The sequence below is a fragment of the Oncorhynchus mykiss genome, chromosome 20 (assembly GCF_057628025.1).
Source record: "Oncorhynchus mykiss isolate SJ-2025 chromosome 20, ASM5762802v1, whole genome shotgun sequence".
NCBI lineage: Eukaryota > Metazoa > Chordata > Actinopteri > Salmoniformes > Salmonidae > Oncorhynchus > Oncorhynchus mykiss.
This window is the reverse complement of record NC_143041.1, coordinates 39,382,757-39,396,632: the sequence shown is the minus strand read 5'-3', so window position 1 is coordinate 39,396,632 and position 13,876 is coordinate 39,382,757. Positions and strand designations below refer to the sequence as shown.

At 42.8% G+C, this 13,876-nt stretch overlaps 1 protein-coding gene across 1 annotated transcript in view; it reads right to left on the bottom strand.

The window, feature by feature from the left end:
* Positions 1 to 13,876, bottom strand: part of LOC110499391 (CUB and sushi domain-containing protein 1) — a 404,263-nt gene that overhangs the window by 150,301 nt on the left and 240,086 nt on the right. The window contains exons 4-5 of the mRNA XM_090213058.1: positions 8,329 to 8,523; positions 7,450 to 7,657 (exon numbers count right to left, since the gene is read on the bottom strand). Coding sequence (XP_090069184.1) covers positions 7,450 to 7,657; positions 8,329 to 8,523 — 403 coding nt within the window. The remainder of the gene's footprint in view (positions 1 to 7,449; positions 7,658 to 8,328; positions 8,524 to 13,876) is intronic.

The following is a 13,876-nucleotide window of genomic DNA, read 5'->3' as shown; positions in this document are numbered from 1 at the left end:
TCTTGGTACCATTTCATAGGAAACACTTTGAAGTTTGTGGAAATGTAAATTGAATGTAGGAGAATATAACACAATAGATCTGGTAGAAGAAAATACAAAGAAAAACCAACCAGTCTTTTTCTACCACAATCTTTGAAATGCAGAGAAAGTTCACAGTTCTAGCCATTACTCTGGTTGTAATTATGATAGTGTACACAAGATGGCAGCAGTGTGTGTGCAAAGTTTCAGATGGATAACTTGAAGTATGAGTGAAGTCCCCAGGTACATTTGGGCAGATCGTGAAGGAGACATTCGCATTCATATTATTTTTTTTTGCAAGAATATCATCAAATCTGTATACTTGGACTTTGATTGAGCTTTCCAAGTATTAGTAGCCATATTATAAGTTCAACATTTGCAAAACAACAAGTTTTCATAACTCTGAATATCCTTATAATTTTAGTCCAAAATTAAAAGGTATGCTGTCATACAAGGTTAGTAACTACATTTGACATTTTCTGGATACTCCCGTAAAGCCCAGCTCATTGACTCCGATTGGTGCTTATTTGACAACGATACAGTCGTTCAAGTGATGACTGCCCGCACCATCGGCCTGCCATGAAGGTGTTGCTCTCTAACCAAATATGGTGTCCTATAGGATATACTACACCCCTAAGGATATAGTAAAGTCTTGTTACCTTCTAGGCTCTCTAAGGAATACATACGAATGTGATTTGACTCATTGAAACAACGTTTAGGGTGAGATTTTCACAGATTCCTTTCTTTGCAAATTGAACGAGTTGAAATACAAAATCAATCGTGCATGCTATCTGGACCTTTTTACAATATGAAAAATAATTTTAGCTAACAAAACGACACTTCCTGTTATCTCTGGGACCCTTTGGATGATAAATCAGAGCAAGATTTCAGAATGTAAGTACACACATTTCACCTTCAGAGGTGAATTTATCAAACCTATCCCGGTGAAAAAAGTGTTTTCTTGTTAGGAGCTCTCCTCAAACAATAGCATGGCATTTTTTGCAGTAATATCTACTGAAAATTGGACAGTACAGTTATATTAACAAGAATTTAAGCCTTCAGCCGATATAAGACACTTATATGTACCGACATTTGTTGTTTCTCTAAAATCTGCAAACTTGACATAATGCGCTGCATGATTTACAGAAAAAATGATGTCATCCTTCCTGAGGATGCATTTGAACAGATTTTAATAAGATTCCATGTTGCTAAAATGCTGTCAGTTCCACTTTAAGCAAGGTTTCAAAACTTCTGAAAATACCCTTTCGAAGCGAATATGCCATTTGGGTGACATCAACATTGATTTTAACAGCTCAAGTCGAAAATATCCCTTGTACTGACGGTGTCTCAGGGAGAGTTGGGATATAAAAAAATATATAATTCCAATTCACATGTGTATTAATACACACTTGTACATGTGTGAAATAAGAACACATATAAGCACCCACCAAATTATAGTATTATTGGTTTAATTTGAATCACATTTATGAATGAAATAAATTATCTTGACATTGGCTAAAGAGTTCAATAATGAAATGAACATATTTATTGTGCTATGAAGAGTGACAAAATCTGGCATGACAGCTTGTCAGGCACCTGCCTGCCAGGATCATGTGGTGGAAATTGCTTCAGGAAAGCCTTTCAGGGAGCTCCCTAAGAGCATGATATGTATCAGGCATCAATACAGGAATTTGACAATTTGTCAATCTTGTTCACCAAGTCTCATTCCTTCATGTCTGTTTGTATATCAATCACAAGTCCTCACCTCTTTTGTCAACGACGTATCAGTGACCAATATATAATATTTTATAATCGTATTCATTTGTCTGAGTTTAATTAATTCAGACAGAAGCAGCCCGTCTGACATGGTTCCTCCTGGCACCAGGAGGCGGCAGAGACCGCCGTAGAGACTTTTATTGGACTCAGGCGTGTGTTATTATTTAATTATTGTGTCCCTGTTAAAAGAGGTGTGTTTTATGTGGTCCTTTGCAGAAGCTTGAATTGTTTACTGTGTGCGTTCTTTTGTGTCCTGAGTGAGTGGTTGAGACTTAGTGTTTGCTGTTTTTTCCCCCCAAGTGTACTGTGATCCTGCGGCTACTGTTTCTCAGTAAAGTATTATGTTTATCTTTAACCACTGATTCCTTGTCTGGTCTCTTCTCTGCACCTGGGTCCAACCTCACCACGTCACACTGTCAACTCCATGTGAAGTGTCAATATAAAGTCAGCAAAAAAGAAAAGTCTCTTTTTCAGGACCCTGTCTTTCAAAGATCATCAATAAAAATCCAAATAACTTCACAGATCGTCATTGTAAAGGGTTTAAACACTGTTTCCCATGCTTGTTCAATGAACCATAAACAATTAATGAACATGCACCTGTGGAACAGTCGTTAAGACAATAACAGCTTACAGATGGTAGGCAATCAAGGTCAGAGTTCTGAAACCTTAGGACACTAAAGAGGCCTTTCTACTGACGGATACCAAAGGAAAGATGCCCATGGTCCCTGCTCATCTGTGAGAACGTTCCTTGGGCATGCTGCAAGGAGGCATGAGGATTGCAGATGTGGCCAGGGCAATAAATTGCAATGTCCGTAATGTGAGATGCCTAAGACAGCGCTACAGGGAGACAGGACGGACAGCTGATCATCCTGACAGTGGCAGACCACATGTAACAACACCTGCACAGGATTGGTACATCGGAACATCACACCTGTGGGACAGGTACAACAACAACTGCCTGAGTTACACCAGGAACACACAATCCCTCCATCAGTGCTCAGGTTGTCTGCAATAGACTGAGAGAGGCTGGACTGAGGGTTTGTAGGCTTGTTGTAAGGAAGGTCCTCACCAGACATCACCGGCAACAACGTCGCCTATTGGCACAAACCCACCATCGCTGGACCAGACAGGACTGGCAAAAAGTGATCTTCACTGACAAGTCGCGGTTTTGTCTCACGAGGGGTGAAGGTCAGATTCGTGTTTATTGCCGAAAGAATGAGCGTTACACTGAGGTCTGTACTCTGGAGCGGGATCAATTTTGAGGTGGAGGGTCCGTCATGGTCTGGGGCAGTGTGTCACAGCATCATAGGACTGTGCTTGTTGTCAATGCAGGCAATCTCAATGCTGTGCGTTACAGGGAAGACATCCTCCTCCCTCATGTGGTACCCTTCCTGCAGGATCATCCTGACATGACCCTCCAGCATGACAATGCCACCAGCAATTCTGCTCGTTCTGTGCGTGATTTCCTGCAAGACAGGAATGTCAGTGTTCTGCCATGGCCAGCGAAAAGCCCGGATCTCAATCCCTTTGAGCACGTCTGGGACCTGTTGGATCGGAGGGTGAGGGCTAGGGCCATTCCCCCAGAAATTTCCGGGCACTTGCAGGTGCCTTGTTGGAAGAGTGGGGTAACATCACAGCAAGAACTGGCAAATCTGGTGCCGTCCATGAGGGGGAGATGCACTGCAGTACTTAATGCAGCTGGTGGCCACACCAGATACTGTTAGTTTTGATTTTGACCCCCCCTTTGTTCAGGGACACATTCCATTTATGTTAGTCACATGTCTGTGGAACTTGTTCAGTTTATGTCTCAGTTGTTGAATCTTGTTATGTATGAATATTTACACATGTTAAGTTTGCTGAAAATGAACACAGTTGACAGTGAGAGGACGTTTATTTTTTTGCTGAGCTTACATGTACAGTGGGGCAAAAAAGTATTTAGTCAGCCACCAATTGTGCAAATTCTCCCACTTAAAAAGATGAGAGACAGACAAAATGAGAAAAGAAAATCCAGAAATCACATTGTAGGATTTTTCATGAATTTATTTGCAAATTATGGTGGAAAGTAAGTATTTGGTCACCTACAAACAAGCAAGATTTCTGGCTCTCACAGACCTGTAACTTCTTCTTTAAGAGGCTCCTCTGTCCTCCACTCGTTACCTGTATTAGTGTCACCTGTTTGAAGTTGTTATCAGTATAAAAGACACCTGTCCAGAACCTCAAACAGTCACACTCTAAACTCCATTATGGCCAAGACCAAAGAGCTGTCAAAGGACACCAGAAACAAAATTGTAGACCTGCACCAGGCTGGGAAGACTGCATCTGCAATAGGTAAGCAGCTTGGTTTGAAGAAATCAACTGTGGGAGCAATTATTAGGAAATGGAAGACATACAAGACCACTGATAATCTCCCTCGATCTGGGGCTCCACGCAAGATCTCACCCCGTAGGTTCAAAGTGATCACAAGAACGGTGGGCAAAAATCCCAGAACCACACGGGGGGACCTAGTGAATGACCTGCAGAGAGCTGGGACCAAAGTAACAAACGCCTACCATCAGTAACACACTACGCCGCCAGGGACTCAAATCCTGCAGTGCCAGACGTGTCCCCCTGCTTAAGCGAGTATGACAATGATCCCAAACACACCACCCGGGCAACAAAGAAGTGGCTTCGTAAAAAGCATTTCAAGGTCCTGGAGAGGCCTAGCCAGTCTCCAGATCTCAACCCCATAGAAAATCTTTGAAGGGAGTTGAAAGTCCGTGTTGCCCAGTAACAGCCCCAAAACATCACTGCTCTAGAGGAGATCTGCATGGAGGAATGGGCCAAAATACCAGCAACAGTGTGTGAAAACCTTGTGAGGACTTACAGAAAACATTTGACCTCTGTCATTGCCAACAAAGGGTATATAACAAAGTATTGAGATAAATTTTGTTATTGACCAAATACTTATTTTCCACCATAATTTGCAAATAAATTCATTCAAAATCCTACAATGTGATTTTCTGGATTATTTTTCTCATTTTGTCTGTCATAGTTGAAGTGTACCTATGATGAAAATTAGAGGCCTCTCTCATCTTTTTAAGTGGGAGATCTTGCACAATTGGTGGCTGACTAAATACTTTTTTGCCCCACTTTACATGAGAGAGAAACCCCTCTTATTGAATTCTAACTACATATACAGATGTGAAATGCTTGTGAGATGGTTGCTTTATTGTAAATGGGATTTTATGTGACATAACTACCAATTAATTTGCCATAATTATATTATGCTGTTTACTGCATCGGATGTAATTGATCACCCAGCTGTGTGCAAACAAAACACATACCGAAAGCAAACATGCTGCTGTTTTTCGACGCCAACCCACCACTGGTGTGCGTGGCCAAAGAGCTCTATTTTCATGTCATCTGACCATAGCACCAGTTCCAAGTGCCATTTATCTAACAAACTCCAGGCGGTGCTATGGTCAGATGACATGAAAATAGTGCTATAATGCCATCCACATCAGTGGTGGGTTTGGCAGAAGCATATTCAGAAAAGTACCTCAAACCTTTGGTAAAATAAGTCTAGTGGTTTGTTGAAGTCCAGAAAAATTATACTATTCAGTATAAATATTACTTGGGAGTCAAAGCAAATACTATATGTTGCTAATTAGATATAGTTGTTCCACGAATAGAGTGCCTCTCATGCCCTTCAGACTTTATATGCGTATGTTTGATAAAACACTACATTTAACAGTTGGCTCAAATACATCCATGCTGTAACTAATCTAAACCATGTTAAACATTTCAATAGCAGTGTGTTTTCATTAAAACAATTTTAAACCATTTAACCCCAAGATTTTCCCTCGTTTTCACCATCATTGTAAAGTCCTAGCTATTTTGTTGCTTTGGGAAAGTCATATCTAAAGATTTTTAATGTGAATAGTGATACATTTACATTTGTCCCCCAGCTTTAAAGTCAACCCTATACCGTGAGCTAAACTCTTGTTTCAATCTGGTAAAACTATTCCTTTAAAATATATATTTTTAACAAATAACATTTCAAATAATATTCAAAGCATATGCAGAAATATACTTGGGACTTTCAACGGGACTTGAGACCCATTGAAAACCTGTGGTTTGAATTCAAGATGGCAGTCCATAAGCACAGAGAATGGATATCCATTATCTGGAAATATTCTATATGGAAGAATGGTCTAAGATCCCCCCCCCCCCATGTGTCCTCCAAACACATACAACATTTTAAGAAAAGGATTCAGTGTCATTAGCCTGAAAACAGGGGTGCCAATCATTTTGACCATTTTTTTATTTTTATTTTACTCGTTAACAAAATATTTCTCTGAATTTCCCAACTTTTTGGAGTATACAATATGATTTATTATATCCAGTCTTTTTTGCTCATATTCATCAATAGTTATGGACCCCATTGTATCATGAGATGGTGCAGTAATGCAGATATTCATAAAAAGATATATACAAAAATATGTTTTATTGTGACATACACCAGATAGGTGCAGTGAAATGTGTTGTTGTACAGGGTCATAGTAGTACGGCACACTTGGAACAAATTAGGGGTTAGTGCCTTGCTCAAGGGCACATTGGCAGATTTGTCACCTTGTCAGCTCAGGTATTTGAACCAGCCACATTTCGGTTACTGGCCCAACACTCTAACTGCTAGGCCATTATATCATGAAACTAATATGATATCGATATTGTACTGAACATTTTTACTGACATTTAAACAGATTTTCCATATCGGTGGTGATCACTAGTGTTATAGTGTGGACACTATATAAATGATTACATTCAATATGTATTGTACTTACCTGCAGTATAGTATGATTGCTATTCATGTGTGCATGGTTATTATTGGCAATGACTGTGACCTTTCCCCTTGGATGATGTCATCACCCCGACAGATCTGTAGAATGTGACTCTACCACATGTTGAGTGGGCTGTATCGTTTGGCTGTATTTGCACCGTTTGTACATGGCTGTACACCTTTTATTTCTTAAGTGGAAAGTAAAGGAAAGTAATATTGAAATGCGTGTGGGCATTCCTTGTCAAGTTACCACAAATAGTGTGAAGGACGTTGGAATGAGGGTGTCCTAAAATGGACACATTGTTTTTAAATGGAATTCCCTAACATAAATGGAAGCCTAATCAACAGTCTTCACAGGTAGTTTCAACAGTCTAAACAGGCTGTGTATGTGTTTAAATACAGATATTTCATCCCATTCTGCTCAGAACACACTATAGTGCTCTGCATTGCAGTAGCATTCCGTTGACAATAGGCCTTGAATATTATTTTGTCAAGGAATTCTCAAATGAACCAGTTATTGAAGTGTCAGTTTTCAAGACCTGAAATGTCTCAGCTCTTGACAGGACAAACTTAAACATTATGATCTATTCTCCAAAAGTGGTGTGAGGTCCTGTACAACTTTAGTGACTCATCTTTGCATTCTCTCAATGGAAAATAAAGGTCTGTTATTGACATACTGGGATCAACCGTATAACACAAAAACACTAACTTGAATAGCTTTCATACATTTGTGAATCACCATAAATTACAACAGAGCAGTGATGCCATGACAGTTGCCACCATTAGAATACAAGGAATTAGGTGATTTAATTATATTGTGTTTGTTAATTACTTACCATATTGATGGTGCCTCAGTCCCACTTATCTCCAGGAAGTCGTATCTGTCTTCCAGCTGGAAATCGCTGAAGACTAGGGCGATGGTGTCCCCTGGTTCAGCCAGAATACTCCATGTGCAGTCTGCATTATTCTCATACTCTGAAGGGAAGTGTGGACTTGATATTGTCCCTGTTGTTCCCCTCAATGTCCCACCACAAGCTCCTTCAGCTAAAGAGACAAAGTGAGAGACAATTGCATTACTGACTGGGTCACAACTTGCTCTTCTAAAATAAATCAGTCTCGACTGAGTCCTGACTCTCTATTGTTTCAGCTCCTATTAAGTGGACAAATATTTACTAGTAAGAGATGAAGGTTTTACAGCAACTAAGATTGGCCTTGTTCCTGACACAAGATTGGCAAATCTGTTAAATAAATGTGGTTGTTGTTGCAAGTTGAACAACCAAAACAGTGGCCATTGGAAGCTACTGCCTTGTGACCTTCCTAAGACCTCTAAAAGCTATGATTTGATACTTCAGGTTCAAGGATAATCCAGGATAAACACAACTAAATGATGATCCAGGATCAACACAACTAAATGACGATCCAGGATCAACACAACTGAATGATGGTCCAGGATCAACACAACTAAATGATGATCCAGGATCAACACAACTGAATGATGATCCAGGATCAACACAACTAAATGATGATCCAGGATCAACACAGCTAAATGATGATCCAGGATTAACACAACTAAATGATGATCCAGGATCAACACAACTGAATGATGATCCAGGATCAACACAGCTAAATGATGATCCAGGGAATTTCTTACCCTCCAAATAGTATTGTAAAATAATATGATATTATATGTAAATACACTACAAACTGTGTCTTACCCCGACAAAATGGTGCTGGAAAGTCCCACGATGCACCGGTACCTGGACTCACAATACAAGTGAGTGCAGCATGTCCCTCCAGTATATATCCCATGAGACAACTGTAACGGATCTTGTCTCCAATGTTGTACCTTGTTCCATGAATTACTCCTTTTGGTATCAACCCTGGATTTCCACATGTGTGACTTGGTAGCACTGAAAAACAAAACAAAAGATAATACTTTTAATTCCATGGCAGATCCCAGTGGTATTCTGTTGTCGAGTCTAGCACAGGGCTTTCCAAACTTGTTTTAGGCAGTGAACCCGTTTTGGCATAAAAAATTTCTATGAACCAAGAGCGATTATTTCTCTCACGACTCCACAATGCTTGTCCAGCACCAAGATCATTTCAGGTCCTCATCACCCACAAGAATATAAGAGTTCCATACTCAACCACCTCTGTTCTGTCACAACAGTGGAGTCAACATCCATCTTTCACAAAGACAATTTGAAGGTCAATTATATAATATTGTGTAGTTCTGCTACTCAGTTTTTATGGTTACATTTACGGTTCCACTTTATTTGTACACTGAACAAAAATATAAACACAACATGCAACAATTTCAAAGATTTTGCTGAGTTACGGTTCATGTAAGGAAATCAGTAACTCTATGGATTTCACATGACTGGTAGGGGTGTGGATCAAAAAAACAGACAGTATCTGGTGTGACCACCATTTGTCTCATGCAGTGAGATACATCTCCTTCGCATAGAGTTGATCAGGCTGTTGATTGTGGCCTGTGGAATGGCTGTGTAAAGTTATTGGATATTGGTGGGAACTGGAACACGCTGCATCCCAAACATGTTCAATGGGTGACATGTCTGTTGAGTATATAGGCCGTGGAAGAACTGGGGAAAAAAAATATTGTGTACAGATCCTTGCTACACGGGGCAATGCATTATCATGCTGGCGGCGGTTGAATGGCATGACAATGGGCCTCAGGATCTCATCATGGTATCTCTGTGCATTCAAATTGCCATCGATAAAATGCAATTGTGTTCATTGCCCTTAGCTTATGCCAGCCCACTTCTCTAGGGTGCCAGTGGCCATCGAAGGTCAGTTATGACGTCGAACAGCAGCCAGGTCAAGACCTTGGTGAGGACGACGAGCACGCAAATGAGCTTCCCTGAGACTGTTTCTGACAGTTTGTGCAGAAATTCGTCGGTTTTTCAAACCTACAGTTTCATCAGTTATCTGGGTGGCTGGTCTCAGAAGATCCCGCAGGTGAAGAAGCCTGATGTGGAGTTCCTAGGCTGGCGTGGTTACACGTGGTGTGCGGTTGTGAGACCCTTTGGATGTACTGCCAAATTCTCTAACACGATGTTGGAAGCGGCTTATGGTTGAGAAATGAACATTCAATTCACTGGCAACAGTTCTGGTGGACATTACTGCAGTCAGCATTCCAACTGCACACACATTTTAGAGTGGCCTTTGATTGTCCCCAGCACAAGGTGCACCTGTGTAATGATCATGCTGTTTAATCAGCTTTTGGATACGCCACATTTCTTAGGTGGATGTATTATCTTGGCAAATGGTGCCATGAAAACGTCCTCTCCCTCAACCGCAACAAAATGAAGGAGCTGATCGTGGACTTCAGGAAACAGCAGAGGGAGCACGCCCCTATCCACATCGACAGGACCGCAGTAGAGAAGGTGGAAAGCTTCAAGTTCCTCGGCATACACATCACTGTCAATCTGGAATGGTCCACCCACATAGAGAGTGTGATGAGGCTGAAAAAATTTAGCTTGGCCCCTAAGACCCTCACAAACTTTTACAGATGCACAATTGAGAGCATCCTGTTGGGCTGTATCACAACATGGTATGGCAACTGCATTGCCCACAACCGCAGCGCTCTCCAGAGGGCGGTACGGTCTGCCCAAAGCGTCACCGGGGGCACACTGCCTTCCCACCAGGACACCTACAGCACCCAATGTCACAGGAAGGCCAAAAAGATCATCAAGGACATCAACCACCCGAGCCACGCCCTGTTCAGCCCGCTATCATCCAGAATCAAATCAAATCAAAGTGTATTTGTCACGTGCGCCAAATACAACAGGTGTAAACCTTACAGTGAAATGCTTACTTACAGGCTCTAACCAATGGTGCCAAAAAAAGGTATGTGTGTGTGTGTGTGTGTGTGTGTGTGTGTGTGTGTGTATGTGTAGGTAGGTAAGTAAAGAAATAAAGTAACTGTGCATATATAATGAACAGAGAGTAGCAGAAACGTAAAAAGAGGGGTTGGCGGGTGGTGGGACACAATGCAGACAGCCCGGTTAGCCAATGTGCGGGAGCACTGGTTTTGAGGTAGTAGTATGAATGTATAGTTAAAGTGACTATGCATATAAGATAAACAGAGAGTAGCAGCAGCGTAAAAGAGGGGTTGGGGGAAGGGGGGGAACAATGCAAATAGTCCGGGTAGCCATTTGATTACCTGTTCAGGAGTCTTATGGCTTGGGGGTAAAAACTGTTGAGAAGCCTTTTTGTCCTAGACTTGGCACTCCGGTACCGCTTGCCATGCGGTAGTAGAGAGAACAGTCTATGACTGGGGTGGCTGGGGTCTTTGACAATTTTTAGAGCCTTCCTCTGACACCGCCGGGTGTAGAGGTCTTGGATGGCAGGCAGCTTTGCCCCAGTGATGTACTTGGCCGTATGCACTACCCTCTGAAGTGCCTTGCGGTCGGAGGCCGAGCAATTGCAATACCAGGCAGTGATGCAACCGGTCAGGATGCTCTCGATGTTGAAGCTGTAGAACCTTTTGAGGATCTCAGGACCCATGCCAAATAATTTTAGTTTCCTAAGGGGGAATATGCTTTGTTGTGCCCTTCACAACTGTCTTGGTGTGTTTGGTCCAATCTAGTTTGTTGTTTATGTGGACACCAAGGAATTTGAAGCTCTCAACCTGCTCCACTATAGCCCCGTCGATGAGAATGGGGACGTGCTCGGTGCTCCTTTTCCTGTAGTCCACAATCATCTCCTTAGTCTTGGTTACATTGAGGGATAGGTTGTTATTCTGGCACCACCCGGCCAGATCTCTGACCTCCTCCCTATAGGCTCTCGTCGTTGTCGGTGATCAGGACTACCACTGTTGTGCCAACTTAATGATGGTGTTGGAGTCGTGCATGGCCATGCAGTCGTGGGTGAACAGGGAGTACAGGAGGGGACTGAGCACGCACCCCTGGGGAGTTCCAGTGTTGAGGATCAGCGTGGCAGATGTGTTCCTACCTACCCTCACCACCTGGGGGCGGCCTGTCAGGAAGTCCAGGATCCTTAGATTAGTGATGAGCTTTGAGGGTACTATGGTGTTGAACGCTGAGCTGTTGTCAATGAACAGCATTCTCACATAGGTGTTCCTTTTGTCCAGGTGGGAAGGGCAGTGTGGAGTGCAATAGAGATTGCATCATCTGTGGATCTGTTTGGGCAGTATGCAAATTGGAGTGGGTCTAGGGTTCTGGGATAATGGTGTTGATGTGAGCCATTACCAGCCTTTCAAAGCACTTCATGGCTACGGACGTGAGTGCCACGGGTCTGTAGTCATTTATGCAGGTTGCCTTTGTGTTCTTGGGCTCAGGGACTATGGTGGTCTGCTTGAAGCATGTTGGTATTACAGACTCAATCAGGGACATGTTGAAAATGTCAGTGAAGACACCTGCCAGTTGGTCAGCACATGCCCGGAGCACACGTCCTGGTAATCCGTCTGGCACCGCAGCCTTGTGTATGTTGACCTGTTTAAAGGTCTTACTCACGTCGGCTACAGAGAGCGTGATCACACAGTCGTCTGGAACAGCTGATGCTCTCATGCATGCCTCAGTGTTGCTTGCCTCGAAGCGAGCATAGAAGTGATTTAGCTCGTCTGGTAAGCTCGTGTCACTGGGCAGCTCGCGGCTGTGCTTCCCTTTGTAGTCTGTAATAGTTTGCAAGCCCTACCACATCCGACGAGCATCGGAGGCGGTGTAGTATGATTCAATCTTAGCCCTGTATTGACGCTTTGCCTGTTTGAAGGTTCGTCGCAGGGCATAGCGGGATTTCGTGTAAGCTTCCGGGTTAGAGTACCGCACCTTGAAAGCGGCAGCTCTACCCTTTAGCTCAGTGCGAATGTTGCCTGTAATCCATGGCTTCTGGTTGTGGTATGTACGTACAGTCACTGTGGGGACGACGTCCTCAATGCACTTATTGATAAAGTCAGTGACAGATGTGGTGTATTCCTCAATGTCATCGGAAGAATCCCGAAACATGTTCCAGTCTGTGATAGCAAAGCAGTTCTGTAGTTTAGCATCTGCTTCATCTGACCATTTTTTTATCGACCAAGTCACTGGTGCTTCCTGATTTAATTTTTGCTTGTAAGCAGGAATCACGAGGATAGAGTTGTGGTCGGATTTACCAAATGGAGGGCGAGGGAGAGCTTTTTCTCGTCTCTGTGTGTGGAGTACATTTGTGTCTGGTTGCACATTTAACATGTTGATAGAGATTTGGTAGAACTGATTTAAGTTTCCCTGCATTGAAGTCTCCGGCCACTAGGAGCGCCGCCTCTGGGTGAGTGGTTTCCTGTTTGCTTATTTCCTTATACAGCTGACTGAGTGCTGTCTTAGTGCCAGCATCTGTCTGTTGTGGTAAATAAACAGCCACGAAAAGTATAGCTGAGAACTCTCTAGGCAAGTAGTCTGGCCTGCAGTTTATCACAATATACTCAACATCAGGCGAGCAAAATCTAGATTTCGTGCACCAGCTGTTGTTTACAAATATGCACAGACCACCCCCCCCTCGTCTTACCGGAGTGTGCTGTTCTATCCTGCCGGTGCAGAATGTATCCCGTTAGCTGAATATCCATGTCGTCATTCAGCCACGATTCCGTGAAGCATAGGATATTACAGTTTTTTATGTCCTGTTGGTAGGATATTCGTGATCTTACCTCGTCGGGTTTATTGTCCAATGTATGCACGTTGGCGAGTAATATTGACGGTAACTGCAGCTTTCCTAGTTGTCTTCTGCGGGTCCGGACGAGGCATCCGGCTCTTCATCCTCTCTATCGCTTCCTTTTGTGAATAATTGGGATGTCTGCCCTGTGGGTTGTTTGGAGAATATCGTGTGAGTCCTGCTTGCTGTTGTTGTTGTTGTTGTTGAAGAAATCTTTGTCTAATCCGAGGTGAGTGATCGCTGTCCTGATATCCAGAAGCTCTTTGTCTAATCCGAGGTGAGTGATCGCTGTCCTGATATCCAGAAGCTCTTTGTCTAATCCGAGGTGAGTGATCGCTGTCCTGATATCCAGAAGCTCTTTGTCTAATCCGAGGTGAGTGATTGCTGTCCTGACATCCAGAAGCTCTTTGTCTAATCCGAGGTGAGTGATCGCTGTCCTGATATCCAGAAGCTCTTTGTCTAATCCGAGGTGAGTGATCGCTGTCCTGATATCCAGAAGCTCTTTGTCTAATCCGAGGTGAGTGATCGATGTCCTGATATCCAGAAGCTCTTTGTCTAATCCGAGGTGAGTGATCGCTGTCCTGACATCCAGAAGCT